Source organism: Aulonocara sp. 'chitande type north' Nkhata Bay, linkage group LG3 (assembly GCF_057382095.1).
Source record: "Aulonocara sp. 'chitande type north' Nkhata Bay isolate Kocher_YH1m ecotype deep benthic linkage group LG3, A_spYH_male_GT1.1, whole genome shotgun sequence".
NCBI lineage: Eukaryota > Metazoa > Chordata > Actinopteri > Cichliformes > Cichlidae > Aulonocara > Aulonocara sp. 'chitande type north' Nkhata Bay.
This window is the reverse complement of record NC_141346.1, coordinates 61,057,328-61,079,949: the sequence shown is the minus strand read 5'-3', so window position 1 is coordinate 61,079,949 and position 22,622 is coordinate 61,057,328. Positions and strand designations below refer to the sequence as shown.

At 41.7% G+C, this 22,622-nt stretch overlaps 1 protein-coding gene across 1 annotated transcript; it reads right to left on the bottom strand.

The window, feature by feature from the left end:
- Positions 1–241: 241 nt before the first annotated feature.
- LOC147336432 (protein NLRC3-like) lies at positions 242–21,464 on the bottom strand. The gene is made up of 4 exons (XM_086287095.1): positions 21,053–21,464; positions 19,120–20,911; positions 7,004–7,180; positions 242–437 (listed from the first exon to the last, which is right to left on the bottom strand). Exons 1-4 carry the CDS (start codon positions 21,258–21,260, stop codon positions 242–244), a joined length of 2,373 nt encoding a protein of 790 aa, XP_086143221.1. The 5' UTR covers positions 21,261–21,464.
- Between the last annotated feature and the right edge of the window lie 1,158 nt (positions 21,465–22,622).

The window sequence follows — 22,622 nt, the reverse complement described above, 5'->3', positions numbered from 1 at the left end:
AATCAGGGTCCCCTCTCTCTGAATCAGGAAAGGTGGGCAGGCCGCGTGTGGGCCGCGGGCCATACGTTGAGTCTCACTGTTTGAAATGTGAACATTGTTCTGCTGCAGTCAATGGACTAAACCAGAGAAGAAGAAAACAGACTTTACCATGAAGATCCTCAGTGTGGATCAGTATAATATCAGCCTGATGTCTGCAGTTTAGTGTCAGCACAACTTTCACATCATATTCATCTCAGCACAACTAAAACATGCTGACTGACCCCAGAGTTTCAAGTCCACATCCTGGACTCTCCAGGAAACCACACAGATGCTTCACTCCTGAATCCTGCAGCTTGTAGTTGTCACTCAGGTCCAGCTGTCTCAGATGGGAGGGGTTGGACTTCAGTGCTGCTGCCAGATAATCACAGCTGATCTCTGACAAACCACAGTCACTCAATCTGTATAAAGAATGAAAGATGTAAGTTTATTAGACAAAGTGTGAGCTTGAAATCATTCAGTGTTTCATCATCTGTTCAGAGCTGAAGAAGGTTCAGAATGTAGAAGTTTAGAAAATGGAAACTCCAAACAGCTGACAGAGTTCATACGCCTTTGTCAGGGTCAAATTCAAGCAAGACCATGTGAAAATTAAAACACATCATCCTAGGTGAACTTAAACACCTTTGTTCCCCTTTTGTTAAGACATAGAAAAGTACACCACACAAAAATACTGCAAAAGGAAACGGTCGCCTTATATACATAGTGTATAAACTCAAAATGCACATTTCACTTCAAATTAAGATTAAGGCTTTGAACAGATCACATAGTTCAGTTCAACATATAAGACTTTAAGAATGCACAAGCATCTACTTAAAATCTATTTAATTTATCATCCATGATATTATTTTGTACAATTCCAATGTATTTTGTTCATCTCCCTTAAATAAACAGGCAGTCTTAAAGTATGAAATATTCATATACAAACACATATAAATGTGTGTACTGTCTCAGTGGCTGATAGTACCCCACAGGCCTCAGTGTGAGCTTGAAGACATTTATAATGTTTAAGTAGTTTAATGTGCAGGTGCTGACGATAAACACATTTTGAATGAAAGCCGGGGAACTTTGGTAGCACAGAAACAAGTGGCTATTCTTTGTGACTATATGGATCACTCACAATACCATTATTTCACACAAAGGCACCAAATTAATACTCAAAAAAGCTGCAGCAATACACACAAATATAAACAGTACTTGGTGACAACTTTGCTTTTAGCCTTTAACCCTTCTTGACTACTTTTGATGTGGCCTCTATATTTTACCTTTAAAAACAGTTTATCTTGCCAATCTGTTATTTTCTCATTTTGACCAACTGTATCAGCACAATTTATCTAAATTCAGACAAAATTTAAAATACAAGTAGAAAGTGATATTTTGACTGTAAAAACCACACACATGTTTAACGAATCATCTTCATAACTTGAAATGCAAATAGAGATTGTACACTTTTAAAAATACGCACACGTTTTGCAAACAACAAAGTTATATGGTACTATTTACCAAAAAATGCAGCCAAGGCTCAGACGTTTTTCATATAATCATTTCAAACTATTTACAGAACAATCAGGTGTCAAACAATAGTTTGTGTCACTCTAACACATATGAGAACAGCACAGGGATAAACCTGCAGGTCTGACAGCAGGTGTGTCACTCAGCGTTTACACTGCAATCTGCCTTTGTTGGCTTTAAGGCAGCAACTGTGACGATCACTAGTAGAACTGACACACAAAACAAAACAACAGCTACACACTAAATACACAAGACAACAAACTAACTTGAGACCAAACACGGTAAACGTCACAAATCTCTCACGTATCAAAACTCTCTCTCTCTTTCGCTCACTCGCTCTCTCTTGCCGGTCACTCCTAAAACTTCCCCCTTTTGCTAAACAACCAAATGTCATGTTTCCATATCATTTTTGATTGGTCGACATGGTACATTTTCCCACCTATAGGGCTTTGGAGCGTGATGTCACGGGAGATGGGCCACGCCCCCTTCCGCCATGACAGTAGGCCAGCCAAAGGATACCATTTCAGCTATGGATCGTACGTGTTGTGTTGTCGGTTGCAACGTTAGATCACACGATCGTGAAGGCAAGAAGCTGGATAACGGGCTCTCTTTTCATCGTTTTCCATCCTGGAGGCAACGTGAGGGATCCCATGTATCCGATATTACTAAACAAAGACGTCAGGCTTGGATTGCAGCGGTGAGACGAGCGGATATCGAGTTCTCTGCAATCCCCAGCTTTTTGTTGGTTTGCTCACGGCATTTTCTTTCCGGTGAGTTCTAAATTAATTCATATCACTCTTGAAAGGCTTTTAGTGTGATTTTCAACGTGCTGAGGTCATAGATAATGAGATAAAACATGCTAATGTGTGATGCTGCAGAACCACATCATGTCGACTGAGTAGCTTATGATTTGGCATTATTGCAGGCAAACCAGCATATGAAATGGATGTAACAAATCCAGACTGGGCACCAACACTGCACATGGGGCATGACGACATACCTGTATCAGACTCGGACCGGCACTCAAGGCGTACGCAACGGAAGCGAAAAAGAGCACCCATCGGAGGTAAACAACCCCCCCCCCCCTCTAAAAACATACTAAATTGCTATCACTGTACACTAATCCGCACATAACTTCCAGATGAATCACACACCTGTCATTGGAATATTGGTGTACATTTACCTTATGTCTAATTTTATCTTACAGGCTTTCGTTATGCAGCTGCAGAGTCTGAAGGTGTGCCCCGTGCAGAAGTGATTGATGAAGATCTGACAGAAGACCAACAGCAAAATCACAATGTCATGGAGGCAGTGGACAGCAGTTGTGTTGGACAAGTGGAGGTTGAGGTACCAGCTGCAAATGTGGATATACTGAAGAAATGTAAACCTTTTAAAATGATGACAGATTACAAACTCTCAGCTGTGTCTGTAATCAAACCTCTGTAACTTTGCTTCACTTCAGCAGCATCAGCTCATGTTCACATGTTGATTCATGGTTTGCTTCAGTTTTTGATGGACTGCAGAATATTTTGAAGGTTATCTGCTATAAAAAGCCAGAACAGGAAAATCTGCTTCATGTGTTTCTGTTTGATCCTCAGTGACTTTGACACGAAGGCCTCTGCTGTGATGATCACACCTCTGATCAAGTCTCACAGTGTCAGCTTTGTTTTTATACATATGGATATGTGCTGATAAATGATCAGAGTTATAATATTTCCCACTGTCTGCTGTGTGCCGTGACCTTTGACCTGCTAAAGACAGTCAGCTGTGGATTATTCACTGTTGTGTCTGATACTTAGAACTGTGAGGAAGAACACTACACAGTTAATCAGGGTCCCCTCTCTCTGAATCAGGAAAGGTGGGCAGGCCGCGTGTGGGCCGCGGGCCATACGTTGAGTCTCACTGTTTGAAATGTGAACATTGTTCTGCTGCAGTCAATGGACTAAACCAGAGAAGAAGAAAACAGACTTTACCATGAAGATCCTCAGTGTGGATCAGTATAATATCAGCCTGATGTCTGCAGTTTAGTGTCAGCACAACTTTCACATCATATTCATCTCAGCACAACTAAAACATGCTGACTGACCTCAGAGTTTCAAGTCCACATCCTGGACTCTCCAGGAAACCACACAGATGCTTCACTCCTGAATCCTGCAGCTTGTTGTTGCAGCTCAGGTCCAGCTGTCTCAGATGGGAGGGGTTGGACTTCAGTGCTGCTGCCAGATAATCACAGCTGATCTCTGACAAACCACAGTCCCTCAATCTGTATAAAGAATGAAAGATGTAAGTTTATTAGACAAAGTGTGAGCTTGAAATCATTCAGTGTTTCATCATCTGTTCAGAGCTGAAGAAGGTTCAGAATGTAGAAGTTTAGAAAATGGAAACTCCAAACAGCTGACAGAGTTCATACGCCTTTGTCAGGGTCAAATTCAAGCAAGACCATGTGAAAATTAAAACACATCATCCTAGGTGAACTTAAACACCTTTGTTCCCCTTTTGTTAAGACATAGAAAAGTACACCACACAAAAATACTGCAAAAGGAAACGGTCGCCTTATATACATAGTGTATAAACTCAAAATGCACATTTCACTTCAAATTAAGATTAAGGCTTTGAACAGATCACATAGTTCAGTTCAACATATAAGACTTTAAGAATGCACAAGCATCTACTTAAAATCTATTTAATTTATCATCCATGATATTATTTTGTACAATTCCAATGTATTTTGTTCATCTCCCTTAAATAAACAGGCAGTCTTAAAGTATGAAATATTCATATACAAACACATATAAATGTGTGTACTGTCTCAGTGGCTGATAGTACCCCACAGGCCTCAGTGTGAGCTTGAAGACATTTATAATGTTTAAGTAGTTTAATGTGCAGGTGCTGACGATAAACACATTTTGAATGAAAGCCGGGGAACTTTGGTAGCACAGAAACAAGTGGCTATTCTTTGTGACTATATGGATCACTCACAATACCATTATTTCACACAAAGGCACCAAATTAATACTCAAAAAAGCTGCAGCAATACACACAAATATAAACAGTACTTGGTGACAACTTTGCTTTTAGCCTTTAACCCTTCTTGACTACTTTTGATGTGGCCTCTATATTTTACCTTTAAAAACAGTTTATCTTGCCAATCTGTTATTTTCTCATTTTGACCAACTGTATCAGCACAATTTATCTAAATTCAGACAAAATTTAAAATACAAGTAGAAAGTGATATTTTGACTGTAAAAACCACACACATGTTTAACGAATCATCTTCATAACTTGAAATGCAAATAGAGATTGTACACTTTTAAAAATACGCACACGTTTTGCAAACAACAAAGTTATATGGTACTATTTACCAAAAAATGCAGCCAAGGCTCAGACGTTTTTCATATAATCATTTCAAACTATTTACAGAACAATCAGGTGTCAAACAATAGTTTGTGTCACTCTAACACATATGAGAACAGCACAGGGATAAACCTGCAGGTCTGACAGCAGGTGTGTCACTCAGCGTTTACACTGCAATCTGCCTTTGTTGGCTTTAAGGCAGCAACTGTGACGATCACTAGTAGAACTGACACACAAAACAAAACAACAGCTACACACTAAATACACAAGACAACAAACTAACTTGAGACCAAACACGGTAAACGTCACAAATCTCTCACGTATCAAAACTCTCTCTCTCTTTCGCTCACTCGCTCTCTCTTGCCGGTCACTCCTAAAACTTCCCCCTTTTGCTAAACAACCAAATGTCATGTTTCCATATCATTTTTGATTGGTCGACATGGTACATTTTCCCACCTATAGGGCTTTGGAGCGTGATGTCACGGGAGATGGGCCACGCCCCCTTCCGCCATGACAGTAGGCCAGCCAAAGGATACCATTTCAGCTATGGATCGTACGTGTTGTGTTGTCGGTTGCAACGTTAGATCACACGATCGTGAAGGCAAGAAGCTGGATAACGGGCTCTCTTTTCATCGTTTTCCATCCTGGAGGCAACGTGAGGGATCCCATGTATCCGATATTACTAAACAAAGACGTCAGGCTTGGATTGCAGCGGTGAGACGAGCGGATATCGAGTTCTCTGCAATCCCCAGCTTTTTGTTGGTTTGCTCACGGCATTTTCTTTCCGGTGAGTTCTAAATTAATTCATATCACTCTTGAAAGGCTTTTAGTGTGATTTTCAACGTGCTGAGGTCATAGATAATGAGATAAAACATGCTAATGTGTGATGCTGCAGAACCACATCATGTCGACTGAGTAGCTTATGATTTGGCATTATTGCAGGCAAACCAGCATATGAAATGGATGTAACAAATCCAGACTGGGCACCAACACTGCACATGGGGCATGACGACATACCTGTATCAGACTCGGACCGGCACTCAAGGCGTACGCAACGGAAGCGAAAAAGAGCACCCATCGGAGGTAAACAACCCCCCCCCCCCCTCTAAAAACATACTAAATTGCTATCACTGTACACTAATCCGCACATAACTTCCAGATGAATCACACACCTGTCATTGGAATATTGGTGTACATTTACCTTATGTCTAATTTTATCTTACAGGCTTTCGTTATGCAGCTGCAGAGTCTGAAGGTGTGCCCCGTGCAGAAGTGATTGATGAAGATCTGACAGAAGACCAACAGCAAAATCACAATGTCATGGAGGCAGTGGACAGCAGTTGTGTTGGACAAGTGGAGGTTGAGGTACCAGCTGCAAATGTGGATATACTGAAGAAATGTAAACCTTTTAAAATGATGACAGATTACAAACTCTCAGCTGTGTCTGTAATCAAACCTCTGTAACTTTGCTTCACTTCAGCAGCATCAGCTCATGTTCACATGTTGATTCATGGTTTGCTTCAGTTTTTGATGGACTGCAGAATATTTTGAAGGTTATCTGCTATAAAAAGCCAGAACAGGAAAATCTGCTTCATGTGTTTCTGTTTGATCCTCAGTGACTTTGACACGAAGGCCTCTGCTGTGATGATCACACCTCTGATCAAGTCTCACAGTGTCAGCTTTGTTTTTATACATATGGATATGTGCTGATAAATGATCAGAGTTATAATATTTCCCACTGTCTGCTGTGTGCCGTGACCTTTGACCTGCTAAAGACAGTCAGCTGTGGATTATTCACTGTTGTGTCTGATACTTAGAACTGTGAGGAAGAACACTACACAGTTAATCAGGGTCCCCTCTCTCTGAATCAGGAAAGGTGGGCAGGCCGCGTGTGGGCCGCGGGCCATACGTTGAGTCTCACTGTTTGAAATGTGAACATTGTTCTGCTGCAGTCAATGGACTAAACCAGAGAAGAAGAAAACAGACTTTACCATGAAGATCCTCAGTGTGGATCAGTATAATATCAGCCTGATGTCTGCAGTTTAGTGTCAGCACAACTTTCACATCATATTCATCTCAGCACAACTAAAACATGCTGACTGACCTCAGAGTTTCAAGTCCACATCCTGGACTCTCCAGGAAACCACACAGATGCTTCACTCCTGAATCCTGCAGCTTGTTGTTGCAGCTCAGGTCCAGCTGTCTCAGATGGGAGGGGTTGGACTTCAGTGCTGCTGCCAGATAATCACAGCTGATCTCTGACAAACCACAGTCCCTCAATCTGTATAAAGAATGAAAGATGTAAGTTTATTAGACAAAGTGTGAGCTTGAAATCATTCAGTGTTTCATCATCTGTTCAGAGCTGAAGAAGGTTCAGAATGTAGAAGTTTAGAAAATGGAAACTCCAAACAGCTGAAGCCAACAGGAAGCAGCTTCAAACAAACACAACACGAGAAAAAACTCTGAATGTTTCACATTAAAGTCGTACATTTATCATAAAAACAGGACAAAGACTTGAAAAAGTCGTGTTTTTCCTTCCAGGAACCACAAGGCTTCACTTTTAAAGGTGAAGTGTGAAAGAAATGGACATATTTGAAGTCCAACACCTTTTTCCAGTCACATTATTAAAGCAGACAAACTACAAGCTCATTTTCATTCCAACAAGTCATCTTCTGACCTGGACTAACAACACTGGTCTCTATGTGCAGCTGGCTGTGAGACCAGTGCTCAGGGAGCGTCTACAAAGTGCAACACTGAAAGAACATCACACACTAGCTGTGTCCCAAAACGTCGGCTGCATCCTTCGGAGGACCCGGTATTCGCGGCCTACGTGGGCCGGGTCCTTCAAAGACCGAAAAGGCTGGAAGTGCGAGGCTGTGAAATGGGACGGTCGAGCCTTCAGATTTGCGTCACCGCTGTGTCGGTGGAGTTTAATAAACTCGGCCGTCTGCTCCTTGCTATCTAAAATATAACAGGACACTGGCGTAAATTCTCGACCGTCTCACACTTCTGTTTAATCAGTTTCCTGTTTAACGTTTATTCAGCTGTGTGAAAATCCCGGAGGAACTTTGATCTCAGCCAAACCGATTTACTCCGGAACAAATAAAACACAGAAAAAAGGCAAACAATTACATTTTTAAGTTATCCGAGTGACTTATATATCATGTTTAACCTGAGTAGTGAAAGAGCGGGGTCTGAAAACGATGAAGCCGGGCGTCCGCTGCTCTCACCGGCTGGAGTGACCATTGAACCCCCCGGCTTGCTAGCGAGCGGGTGGGGAACAGACGTCTCCGAAAACGTCGGCACACTTTTGCAAATATGCGATGTCTTGATAAACCAAGCAGATATTTGAAGTTTACACAGCTACTTTCTCGCCTGAAAATATGTTAAAAGTTTATTTTGTGACCCAGAAAGATTAATAAGAGTAATTTGAAAACTTAGTAGCAGCCGCCATTGTTGGCAGCTGAAATTTGGCTGGGCCGCGCTATGAATTCTGGGATATGGTGGGCCACGAAGGACACACCCGACGAATCCTTCAAATTCGGGGAAATGAAGGACGCATTTGTCGGGCACATTTGAAGGAGTCGACAAATACGGACAGCCTTCATCGCCTGGCTGTGATGTAATCGGCCTTCAAATGCAGCCTCTGGAGGATGCAGCCGACGTTTTGGGACACAGCTACTAATTTGCTTCCATCATCCAACCTGAAGAGGAAACAGAGACGCCTCCCCTTCAAAGTAAAAGCTGCTCCTTTTGGACACAGTATCAAAGAAAGTCTACAGTATAACATAGAAAAGACAGAACAAAGTTTTGGTTGTTTTTAAATTGTGCAGAAATGAAACTACACTAAGCTCAATTATGTGACAGACATTTCATCCCATGTCAGTTTGGCCTCATCCTGGGCCGGATTATCCAGCACACACTCTGACCACAGGTCCATGTTGAGCAGGATGAGCTGCTGGCTAATCTGGAGGCTGTAGCAGCAGCTCACAGTCACAGTGGATTTCCACTCATGAAAAAGCTCTGGCTGCTTCATTTCTCATCTCATATCAGAGACTTTAATGCTTCACTGAAGCTGTACTGTGATGCTTCCATATTCCAGTGAGGCCTCCATAATGATTTCAGCTGTTCTGTACACACACTGTGTGCCCTGTATGGCTCAAAGTCTCTGCAGCCTGTTTTTATCTGCTATCATCAGATCTTCATCATCCTCATTCACATCCCTCACACACTCTATAGCCTCATCAGCACTGACTTCATCTTCACTGACTGATGGAGCACAACATGAACCTGTGGAGGCTGAAACACTGTCCTGTCAAACATCTCCCCGTCACCACTCCACTTCTGTCAGCCTTTAAATGAACCCTGCTCAAGTCTGTCACTTCTGTTTGGAGCCAAACGAGGTTAAAGATTATGCCACTACATTCTTGTCTAGAAAATATTAAAGTGTATTTGGTGACACACAAAAAAGGGTAAAAGTATAGTTTGGGTCCACACATGTCCAAACCCTGGTGTGTAGGCCTACTTAGTATTGAGAAAAGCCCACTAAAAGAACGCCCACCAGACCAAAGCAATGGTGTTGACTTGATCAGCATTAACCCCGCCCCCTGACTTTGATGGGTGAAGCTGACAAATAAAATGTATTTATGAACAGCGATGCAGGGCCAGGAGTAGCAACGTGAATTAAATAAATACATCATTAAATAATTCATTAAATGTGTCAGTAAAATAATTAAAATAGAAAACAAACCAACAAAATATGTAATTAACTAATTTGAATTGTACATAAATACTTAATGAATTATTTTAAATGAAATTAACCGATAATTCATTGTGATTTTGTTTTGTGTTTTGATGAGCTAATAATCAGCTCTCTTTTTCTCATTGTTGTTCTAAGCCGCTTATCCAAAGGTAAGGCACTACCTGTTGAATTATTTCCAAAGTGTGCCAAATTGGACATTACAAATTAAAGTCTACTCACTGAAATTACTGGGGAATGTCTGCTTTGATTTTGATGAGAATCTCATGACAGTACTGAGGATTTAATGCAGTTGGACTGCTAAAAATGATTGAATGCGGTTGGACCGCTAAAGGATTTAATACGGTTGGACCGTGGAAAGCAGTTGGACTGCTGAGTGATTTTAGTATATTAGGGAATTTGGTTATTGTTTGGGGTGGAGCCCGTATTGGTTATAAGGTTGGACCTGCTTCAGTCTTACACTTTTTTGGCTGTTTTACTGTTGTTCCAAAGTATTATAAATTATTCAAGAACGTCAGTTGGACTGATAGGAAGCGCAGTGCTCAGAGGTAACGCTTGCCAATGCCAAGGACGCTTAGGCATTGTCCTCGAAGAGGGATAGTCAGTTGGTCACTGTGGAGCTTGGGGCACTCCAGAATAACTAGGAGTTAGAGTCTCCTTACCGTTTGGAACGGTAGTCTGCGCTTTTTTGGCCAGCAGAAGTTGGACTTCGGGCGTGTAACTTTAACTTAAAACTTCGGGGTAAGCCTTGGCTGTGAAATGCCAAAAATAGAGCTTCAGGCAAAGTTTGGGTTGGTTGACGCTTTTAAATTGAGTTAGGGATTTTAGAGATGAGGCCAGAAACTGTTGGACAGATACTGGTTAATTGATCACAAAAAAGTTGGACTTTATCGGTTGGACCGTTAACTTAAATTTGTCGAAATTGTTTAGGCGCTAAAGCTGACAGATGTGACAGTGGTTGTAAATATAAGACGTCTTTGTAATATAAAATAAGAGATCTCTGTGTGAAAGGAGTCTGAGGCAGTGCTGGAGCTATTTTTAGACTGTGTGTGTGTGAGTGTGAAAATGCAAATTAGTCAGCAGTGAACTGTTTAAACCACAGTTGGTTTTACAAATACTGCTGCAAACATTGTTGAGTGTGTGTTTAAGACGCCATTTATGTTCATTAGAGGGCTATAAATAAAGTTTTGAGTTGCCGTAGTGAATGTATAGTAATTGACTGAGTTTTGATATATAAATATAGTGAGTGCACTGTATATATTTAAGACTAACATATTACTTTTAGGAGTAACCTCTCATCAGCAATAAATGCTGGTGTGTTTTATTTTTTCTATTCTATGTGTGTGCTGTGAGAATTAATAGAGGTTTCAATTGTTTTCTTTGACTTGCTCTTTCTGATTATGAAAGGCATGTCTGAAATACTCTTAGGAAAGCGTGTTGTGAGTATATTCCTCAACTCTTGTCACAGTTTAAGTGTGTGAATGCTGTGAGTAGCAGGTTTTGAGTGATTGGGTGTGATTTGTACAAAATAATAAATAATAATAACACTATGAAAGTTGATAGTAGAGTGAGTGCAGAAGTGGAAGTGTGAGAGAAAAGGCGGTGTGTGTGTGAGACGATCTGACAAACGCAAAGAATTTAGTATATTTAGAAGTGTGTGCGTGAAATAAGGGTGAATTGTTTTAGATCAAGACTTAGTAAAACAAGAGTTTTATTAGCCTGTAAAAAAAACAAAACAGGAGAGATAGAAACAGAAAATATGGTTCTGAGCAGCTGCAAGGTTGACAGGAAATGGTGTGTGTGACAGGAACTTTGCATGCCCATAAAAGGAACTGACTGTGACAAGTGAGCACACAGAGAGAGAAACATACGAGTTAAACTCCAGGCAGATGAAGCAAATGGAGGTTTTAAGAAAAGAAATGAAAAGGATATTAATTGTATGCTTTAGTGTGTCAATACAGGTGGACTTCTTTCAACCTAGAATCTTGAGTACAAAACCATTGATTAACAGAATTGGGAGGAAAACAGGCCAGATTTTGGCTTAAAATTTTACAGCTTGACCTCCCACTTGTCCCGATCCTGAGAAGAAGCTCATAGGACAGTTAATCTCCTGATGAAGACCGACAGAACATCGTGGACTTCAAGAATTAACAGCAGGCAAAAGACAGTGCAACTGAAACTACACTGACGATACCAGCAGCAGCATGGAAGAAAAGCACGTGATGGAAAATGCACGGTGAACTGCAGGCTGGTAAGAACAGTGTGACATAACTGTTTAAAGACACTGAATGGGATATTTTGCCAGGCTGGGATTTAATCTAAAAGGAAAATACTGAAAAGAGCAACGGAGAAGAAACAGAGAAGAAACAGACTGTGTTTGCTGGGGATCACAAGACAACAAAGGACACTAAGAGAAGGGCACAGGGGCCAGTGGGAAGGTGAAGCCCAGACGAGTTCGACTGCGAGAATAGAGGGTACAATTGGGTTGAAATTGAAGCCGGAACTCAGGATGGTTTAGGGATGTCCACGTCACAAACAAAGAGGTAAACAAAAAGAAGGTAAAATAAAGAGAGAAAATAACTGACAATTACATTAATGAATAGAAGACACACATACAGATATTACATAGATTTATTTTTAGGATAAAGGGGAGAGCTTATACGTAGAAATGACTTTTTATACATATTGCATTTTGTGCCTTTAAGGGAGTTGTGGCTCAATTCGTCTCTTGTGGGTCACGAGCCTTTGGCTAGCGCTATGATTAGCCAATCTACTGTGAGGATGATATGAGTTATTGAAGGATTGCACACGCTTACAGACACAGAGTCCATAAACACACATGACAGTATTGATTCCAGGCAAAAGGCCTCAAATTAATTTAGCGTTTAACTGAACTTGAGCTGGCCCTGTAACAAGTGACAGAAAAGAGGAACTGAATAGGAGTTTCTTGCTTTAGAGAAGGACCAAAGGAAGGAAAGCATATATTTTGGTTAAGTCTGATAAACTAGAATGAGAAGGTATTGTTACATCAAAGGAGCAAGATGAAATAAAAAGGCTGTACCAAAAACAGGTTATAACATAGGAAATGTGAGTTTTAAAATGAAGTTAGTGTTAACACACAGGAGTTGTTTCAAGGCAGTGTTTAGCTATGATAAAATGTATGCAGGAGTAATTGCTTATATGTTTAAACTTAATTGATTAAAGTGGTTGTTTTTTTTTTGGATCTTTTAGTAGAATAGGCGCTTATAATGATTTTCTTGTGAAAGGAGATTCTAGGTCAGAGTGGAGGCCTTGCAGCAGCGAGAGTTCTGTGTACAGGATGTTGATGATTAGATAAGGCAAGCGACAGGAAACGCATGCAGGGACGTGAAAGCAGCGTTTTAAGAGTTTTAAAATGATGAGTAACGTTGAAGAATATATATAAATACAAGTCAATAAGTCAAGAAGATAATTAGGATCAGGCTTTTGATTAAAGAGTCCCAAAGATGATAAGTTAGGGAGGTGCAGGAAAAGGTGTTTGGTTTGCTTTACACAAGATCTCGGCGACCACAGGGGGGTGAGGATCCTGGAGGCCCGAGGCATGATGGACCACAAGAGAGGAACGCAGAAAAAACCTAATCTTACGCATGGAGTGTTCTCGAGGGGGAGCTGGTGTTTATTACTGGACCACTTAGATGACATGAGGTTGTCTGATTTGCTGAGCCAGAGGACGGCTAGAGAGGGTCAGAGCGGGAGTGGTGACCCCGATGTCCATGATGCCATGGATGGACATGGAAGCAGCTGAGTGGGCCGAGGAGTGACCCAACACAATGTATTGTGACCTCTGGTGTTCCAGAGGTCGAGAGAGGGAGTATTGAGATTGGAGAGATATTTTGCTGCTATTGTTAAAGGCTCATGTTCTCACTTAGATCATCGATTTCTACTAGAGATGGCACGATACCACTTTTTTATGTCCGATACCGATATCATAAATTTGGATATCTGCCGATACCGATATGAATCCGATATAGTGTTTTTTAATCAACAAAACTGTTTTTTAAAATATCTTGCTGCATTTTGCAAGTCTGCAAGTTCATACTCAAGTTTAAAACAACAACTACACTAAAGCTATTCTGTTATACCTGTATACAAAAAAATATTTCATAGTTCAGCAATACTGATCAATCTAATAAACTTAGACCTACACCATCCTCACTATTCTGGTATTTTAAAGAGTACTTAGCGTAAATATTAAGCAACCTAACTAATAGGGTTCCAACTCCCAGCAACAACAAAAATAAATAAATAAAAAATAGGGAACCACCCCTCACGCGCCACCTCATGATGCTTAATCGACGTAATCAACCTTAATTTGATGCAGTGTGAAAAAAAAATGCACAGAAATCAATTATTTTTCAAGAAATATTAAATAGATTCAATATCTTTCTTCAACAAAATTGCAGACTGCACAGATGGTACCTTCCCAAAGGAAAAAGTACTATAGCTTACTAGGGTATATATATTAGACTTAATAGTCACTATATACAGTAATTGACTTCTATTCATTTTACATCAAATTAAAACTTTGTGTGTCAGATAATTATTTATTAAAAGCTAGACATTTTAAATGAGAATAAGAAAGAAAAGTATGTCTTTGTGCCCCCTTTTCCCAGTTAATGCCCTATCGGCCCCCCTGGCTAAACTTTGCTAGATCCGCCCCTGCACAGTTACCAGCGTCAGCTACGTAGAAAAAGATCCTGGTGTAGAAAGTAATAATAAATAAATTCTAACAACAGCTGATCAAGCTTAAACGTGCTGCTGTTGTTCAGCCGCTGGTTTCCTCTTTCTGGTGCAAAGTGGGCCAAAAACAAAGACGGACTCGCGACAGAAAAGCCGATCAGCTGATCATTTAAGCAGTTTCACGATTGAAGTAGCAGCCGGAGAGCGAGAGGCAGTTGCTCGTTAAGCTTAACGCAGGAATGCTTTACAAACATTCAGAGATGGACTTACACACTTGCTTTACTTCTCTCGGGGATAACTTTGTCGGAGATGAAATGCCAGGTTGCTAGCGAAGCTCCACATGCTATCCAGACCACCGACAGGTCCCGCATGCCACAGCCGCTCTATCACGTGATGCATACTGCTCCGACATGCTAACGTTCTGAGGTGAGTTACGGCGTGTTGCAAGTTTTGCGAGGTGCTTTCGTGATATTTAATGGATCGGATTACATTTTTTATTTTTCTCCGATATCCGATCCAGTCATTTAGGTCAGTATCGGACCGATACCGATACGTAATATCGGATCGGTCCATCTCTAATTTCTACTTGTATTTCTTTCTGGGAAAAATGGGGATTACTTTGGAAACAGGAAGCATTTTCCCCAATAAGCAGCCCTGGATTAGTAAATCACTCCAACATGTTCTCAGGCAGAAGAAGCTGTCTTGTTATGAGGGAGAGAAGAAAAAGATTGAGGCACAGAAACTTGTTGAAAGAGAGATAAAGCAGCTAAAATCAGGTGTAAAAGTAAAGCAGAGGATGAGCTGAATAAAGGACACTCAAGGCTGGCTTGGAAAGGAATGAAGTCCATGGTGGGGATGCAGAACAAGGAGCAAAGATGAATGTGATGCTGAATCAGCAGAAGACTTGGACTCATTTGATTCCAGCTTTGATATCATTGATTTCAATGAAGAGCTTTGTGATTGTAGCAAAGGGCTGGTAGCTCTGAGAGTCCCACTGATGAGGTGTTTGTGTGGAAATCTCTTAGTGGGACCAAAGAGAGAAAAAGCCCTGGTCCTGATGCTTTGGGAGGGAAATGATTGAAGTGTGCTGTGAGGAACTGACTGGGAGATTTTCACACATTTTCCAGTCCTCCTTGGAACAACAGGAAGTTCCCAGCATATGGAAACAAAGGTTAAGTGTCCTATGGCACTCAGTGATGATGGTGCTGTGGCCCCACCACCTCCACCTCTTTGTAAAGGAACTAACTGTCATCTGAAGCTTCAAATGGAACTAAGACTTCCTCCACTAGGTGGCAGTGTCTGATGAGAAAGTGTTAGTGGAGCTGGCCTGGAGTCAGAAACAGGAAGATGCAGGATTTGGGCTGAAATGGGGGAAAGTGGTTCGCACTAGTGCCTTAAAGCAAGAAGGTTGTAGGTTGAAGCTTGTTGGCCTTTCTGTGGAGGTTGGATGTTCTCCCACAGTCCAATGAAATGCTGCTTAGGTTCATTGGTGCTTCTAAATTGGCTGTAGGTGTGGATGTGAGAGAGTGCTTCTCTGTCTCTCTCTGTTGGCCCTGTGATGGACTGCTCACCTGTGCAGGTGGACCACGCCTCTTGCCCTATGACAGCTAGGGCACAGGCTGCAGCCCTGTGAGCCTAAGCTGAATAAACAGTTAGCAAAAATGATCCATAGATGGCCTGAAATCCCCCAGTTAGCAGTTTGGTAGATAGCTATGACATGCTAATCCCATCCAGCAGCTGTATTCTACCTGTAAGATGATCCCTGCTGAGCCAAAGCACTTTTTCATATACAAATTACAACCTTTAATAGAAACCTATTGGTCAGCATCTTATTAGCCTGCTGTTAGCTTCATTCCACAGAAAACTGAGAGAAACTAACAGAGTTGATAAAGAATAAAGAGAAATGTGCTGATTTAAAGCCTTTGAAGTGCTTCAGATGATCTCTGTCCACTTCTGTCCACTCATTCATTCATGTAAGCTTTCTAATGCAGCTTTGATCTTCACAGTCTGCTTCATGAAACTCATTCTAACCCTGAATGTCAGAGTGTTCCTCCTTCTCTTTCCCATCATTCATGCTGGCAGTGGAGGAGATTTGGATGTTGGACTGTGTTTTGGATGATGTGTGTATGTTTGTGTTGGACTGCTGTCTGTAAAGCAAACGCACATTTTGCTTTGGATTTCAGTGTCAGACAGACTTTAAGGTGGAATGAAGAGTTGGAGAGTTTCACAGTGAATTATCCAGTGGAGGATTTTTCTTCTTCTTTGAAGGTTTGAAATGTGAACATTGTTCTGCTGCAGTCAATGGACTAAACCAGAGAAGAAGAAAACAGACTTTACCATGAAGATCCTCAGTGTGGATCAGTATAATATCAGCCTGATGTCTGCAGTTTAGTGTCAGCACAACTTTCACATCACATTCATCTCAGCACAACTAAAACATGCTGACTGACCTCAAAGTTTCAAGTCCACATCCTGGACTCTCCAGGAAACCACACAGATGCTTCACTCCTGAATCCTGCAGCTTGTAGTTGTCACTCAGGTCCAGCTCTCTCAGATGGGAGGGGTTGGACTTCAGTGCTGCTGCCAGATAATCACAGCTGATCTCTGACAAACCACAGCCCCACAATCTGTATAAAGAATGAAAGATGTAAGTTTATTAGACAAAGTGTGAGCTTGAAATCATTCAGTGTTTCATCATCTGTTCAGAGCTGAAGAAGGTTCAGAATGTAGAAGTTTAGAAAATGGAAACTCCAAACAGCTGAAGCCAACAAGAAGCAGCTTCAAACAAACACAGCAAGAGAAAAAACTCTGAATATTTCACATTAAAGTCGTACATTTATCATAAAAACAGGACAAAGACTTGAAAAAGTCGTGTTTTTCCGTTCCAGGAACCACAAGGCTTCACTTTTAAAGGTGAAGTGTGAAAGAAATGGACATATTTGAAGTCCAACACCTTTTTCCAGTCACATTATTAAAGCAGACAAACTACAAGCTCATTTTCATTCCAACAAGTCATCTTCTGACCTGGACTAACAACACTGGTCTCTATGTGCAGCTGGCTGTGAGACCAGTGCTCAGGGAGCGTCTACAAAGTGCAACACTGAAAGAACATCGCACACTAGCTGTGTCCCAAAACGTCGGCTGCATCCTTCGGAGGACCCGGTATTCGCGGTCTACGTGGGCCGGGTCCTTCAAAGATCGAAAAGGCTGGAAGTGCGAGGCTGTGAAATGGGACGGTCTAGCCTTCAGATTTGCGTCACCGCTGTCTTTGTGGAGTTTAATAAACTCGGCCGTCTGCTCCTTGCTATCAAAAATATAACAGGACACTGGCGTAAACTCTCGACCGTCTCACACTTCTGTTTAATCAGTTTCCTGTTTAACGTTTATTCAGCTGTGTGAAAATCCCGGAGGAACTTTGATCTCAGCCAAACCGATTTACTCCGGAACAAATAAAACACAGAAAAAAGGCAAACAATTACATTTTTAAGTTATCCGAGTGACTTATATATCATGTTTAACCTGAGTAGCCAAAGAGCGGGGTCTGAAAACGATGAAGCCGGGCGTCCGCTGCTCTCGCCGGCTGGAGTGACCATTGAACCCCCCGGCTTGCTAGCGAGCGGGTGGGGAACAGACGTCTCCGAAAACGTCGGCACACTTTTGCAAATATGTGATGTCTTGATAAACCGAGCAGATATTTGAAGTTTACACAGCTACTTTCTCGCCTGAAAATATGTTAAAAGTTTATTTTGTGACCCAGAAAGATTAATAAGAGTAATTTGAAAACTTAGTAGCAGCCGCCATTGTTGGCAGCTGAAATTTGGCTGGGCCGCGCTATGAATTCTGGGATATGGTGGGCCACGAAGGACACACCCGACGAATCCTTCAAATTCGGGGAAATGAAGGACGCATTTGTGCATTTGCATGCGCAAAAGAAGACTTCACACACAACGCGCTCTGTTTAGACCCAGAGCAAAGAATATTGTTTGACAGATGACCCTTAATATAAAGACTTCGGACTTTACGTTTCCCAATTTTTGCTTTAAGTTATTTTGTTATTTACATAATAATGTAGATAACCTAATAATGATCCTTATTGCTGTTTTAGAGGAGCGGTGCTTCAAAGGATAGCTGCAGATTTCTGTCAGAATCTGCAGATTATACAGTACAAATAAAATGTTCACGTTTCTCCAACGCTGTCTTCCCAACAGTTTCACTGACATCTACACGGGATGGCCAGGAAGCGTTCGCGATGTCTTATCGGGCGCTGATAATTGGCGTCTGTCTTGTGTTGGTGACGTAAAAGACGGATTTAATGCGACATGACCGTTCAAACAGCAGTCGCTTTCTAAAACATCGGATATGTATCGGATTCAGTACCACATACGAAAGTGACCCAGGTCGGATTTGAAAATATCGGATTCGCGACGTTCACACTGTCATAGCATGATCGGATATGGGTCGCATAGGGTCAAAAAAGTCAGATTTATAAAGGTCAGAAAAATCGGATTTGATGCGCTTTCGCCTGCAGTGTGAACGTAGCCTTACTCTCAAATCCTCCCTAATAACAAGAACATAATTACACTTTAGCCACAAGAGGGCAGCAGCATTAATACAAGTCACATGCATATAAAGGTACAGTGATTATATTACAGTGATTTTGACAAAAACAAAACAGAGGTTCATGGCAGTGTGTTTTCCATAACATACCAACCAAATTAAATAATAAAAACTTTATAACTTACAGAGCTTTTTTAGAGGCTTTGACCACTGGCAGCAGCCTCAGAAGAGTCTCCTCTGAAGCAAAGTATTTCTTCAGGTCAAACACATCCAGATCTTTTTCTGATGACAGTAAGATGAAGACCAGAGCTGACCACTGAGCAGGAGACAGTTTATCTGTGGAGAGACGTCCTGATCTCAGGGACTGTTGGATCTCCTCCACTAGAGAACGATCATTCAGTTCATTCAGACAGTGAAACAGATTGATGCTTTTCTCTGCAGACAGATTCTCACTGAGCTTCTTCTTGATGTACTGAACTGCTTCTTGGTTGCTCTTTGAGCTACTTCCTGTTTGTGTCATGAGGCCTTGCAAACGAGTTTGATTAGTCTTCAGACCCAAGAGAAAACGAAGGAACAAGTCCAGGTGTCCATTGGGGCTCTGTAAGGCCTTGTCCACAGCACACTGGTAGAAGTATTTCTTTGAAGATTTTCTTGTTTGAAACACCTTCCAAGTTGTTTCTTGTTCTTCCAGCAGATTGAGTCCAGAGTTGATGAAGGTCAGGTGGACATGAAGAGCAGCCAGAAACTCCTGAACACTGAGATGAACAAAGCAGAACACCTTGTCCTGGTACAGTTGTTTCTCCTCTTTAAAGATCTGTGTGAACACTCCTGAGTACACTGAGGCTGCTCTGATATCGATGCCACACTCTGTCAGGTCTGGTTCATAGAAGATCAGGTTTCCTTTCTGCAGCTGATCAAAAGCCAGTTTTCCCAGTGACTCAATCATCTTCCTGCTCTCTGGACTCCAGTGTGGATCTGTCTCAGCTCCTCCATCATATTTGATCCTCTTGACTTTGGCCTGAACCACCAGGAAGTGGATGTACATCTCAGTCAGGGTGTTGGGCAGCTCTCCTCCCTCTCTGGTTTCCAGCACATCCTCCAGAACTGTAGCAGTGATCCAGCAGAAGACTGGGATGTGACACATGATGTGGAGGCTTCGAGCTTTCTTGATGTGGGAGATGATCCTGCTGGCCTGCTCCTCATCTCTGAATCTCTTCCTGAAGTACTCCTCCTTCTGTGGGTCAGTGAACCCTCTGACCTCTGTCACCATGTCGACACACTGAGGAGGGATCTGATTGGCTGCTGCAGGTCGTGTTGTTATCCAAAGGCGAGCAGAAGGGAGCAGGTTCCCTCTGATGAGGTTTGTCAGCAGCTCATCCAATGAGGTGGACTTTCTTGTTTCAGTCAGGATTTTAGTTTTGTGGAAGTCCAAATTAAGTTGACACTCATCCAGACCATCAAGTATGAACACAACCTGGAAGTCTTCAAGCCTGCAGATTCCTGATTTGTTAGTTTGATTAAAGAAGTGATGAACAAGTTCCACCAAGCTGAACTTTTCCTCTTTCAGCACATTCAGCTCTCTGAAAGTGAATGGAAATATGAACTGGATGTCCTGGTTGGCTTTGTCTTCAGCCCAGTCCAGGCTGTATTTCTGTGTTAAGACTGTTTTCCCAATGCCAGCCACTCCCTTTGTCAGCACTGTTCTGATTGGTTCGTCTCTTCCTGGTGAGGCTTTAAAGATGTCTTCTTGTCTGATTGTTGTTTCTGGTCTGTCTGGTTTCCTGGATGCTGTTTCAATCTGTCTGACCTCATGTTCCTCATTGACCTCTGCAGTCCCTCCCTCTGTGATGTAGAGCTCTGTGTAGATCTGATTCAGGAGGGTTGGGCTTCCTGCTTTAGCGATGCCCTCAAACACACACTGGAACTTCTTCTTCAGTTGGGCTTTAAGTTCTCGTTTACAGAGTGGAGCAAATATTTCTGAAGGTAAGAAATTCAGAAACAAATATTATATAATAAATATCATAGCCTTTCAGTACCCTGAAAGGATGAATGTCTATTGGTCCATTTCTTGAGCTATTAGGAAAGATCAATATTCAGTCTTTAGAGAAATTCTCTTACTGCTCTGCAGATGGTCAGCCATCTCATGCTGCTTAAGTCTCCTCAAGAAGTGGAGTGTGATCTTCAGAAATGCTTCTCTGCAGCTCTTTCTTTCATCTTCATCCTCTCCTTCAAACATCTCCTCATCCTCCATCTGGCTCTTTAAAGTTTCTGGGTGATCTGGACTCAGAAGCTTCTGGATCTTCTTCAGCTCGTTCTTCACAAACATGGTGATGTTGTCCTCCAGCCGCTGGAAAAGAAGACTATATGAATTACCCAGTGGTAAATGGACTGGTTCTTATATAGCTCTCTTTGATACTCTGTGCACACAAAGCATTTATACAACATGCCTCATTCAACCAAGCACATTGTTCTATGCTTAAATACTTTCTTTCACACTCTGATGGATGCATCAGAGGGCAGCTTGGGTTTAGTACGTTACCCAGTACATTTGCCAGCCAGGGTTTGATTCACAAACCTTCTGACTAGTAGCTGACCTGCTCCCCTCCTGAGCTACAGTCACCCCAATCTGACTGAAATCATGGAGCCCAAACTCTGATTTATGTTGGACACACTGACAATCCTCTGGTCCACAAAGTGCAGCATAGAGGTGACTGAAAAGAACAAATGTAAACGTAGTACTACAAACCATAACCACAGAGTCCAGGTGTGTTTGATGTTGCTGTGCAGACTGACCAGTGGAAACCTCTGCTCTCTGCTGGTCCACTCTGTGGAGGAGTAATGTATAATTAGCTCATGTTATGTCTGTCCACACACAGACACAAGCTAAAGGTCCATGAAGTGATGTTTGGATGGGTTCAGTCAATCAAATGACTGTCATGGTGAAGCTTTGCTAGTCCTGCTGATCCCACTGAGAATTAACAACTCAGTTTCCAGATGTCTGTAGTTTTCTGCTCAGTTTCTTTAGTCCCAACAGCTCTTACCATCTCCTGCATAAAGCTTTCCCTCCATGCTCAGATGCCCTGGAACAAGGTGCTCTCTTTATATCAGTGACTGGTTTAAAGTGACAACTCGCCAAACTTTGTGTCAGCAAAAGTAGTTCTAATGTTTCTTACATTTATTACATTTTTACATTTTTACACACACAAATCAATGAACGCAAAAACATGAACTTTCCAGATATTTTGTTTCACAATGTTACAAAACTCAGTTCACAACTCCACAGTCAGATTTACAAGTACAAAATATTTATGACCACAGTTTGAGCCGATGTATGTCCCGAGTCTGTGGACTCAGTAGTTTTGTTTTGATTGTTATTGTCTTTTGTTACAATTTCTTTCTGATTAAGATTTTCTAGTTCTGAGGTTTTGGTTTCTGTGTTCCCTCTGTACTGTGTTAGTATTGTGTCTCTGTGTTCACTTCCTGTTTTATTTTGACAGTGCCATGTCCTACGTTAGTGTGTCTACTTTTGCTTCCCCTTGTCTGGTTATGTCCAATGAATCCTGCTGTGTCTCCCTTTTCTCATTCCCTGATGGCTCTTTTGTGTATATGAGCCCTTTGTTTTCTCCTGCTTGTTGCTGGTTCGTCTGTGTTGTCTCCCCGTGTCTCCGTTTAAGGTTTCAGGTTAGTT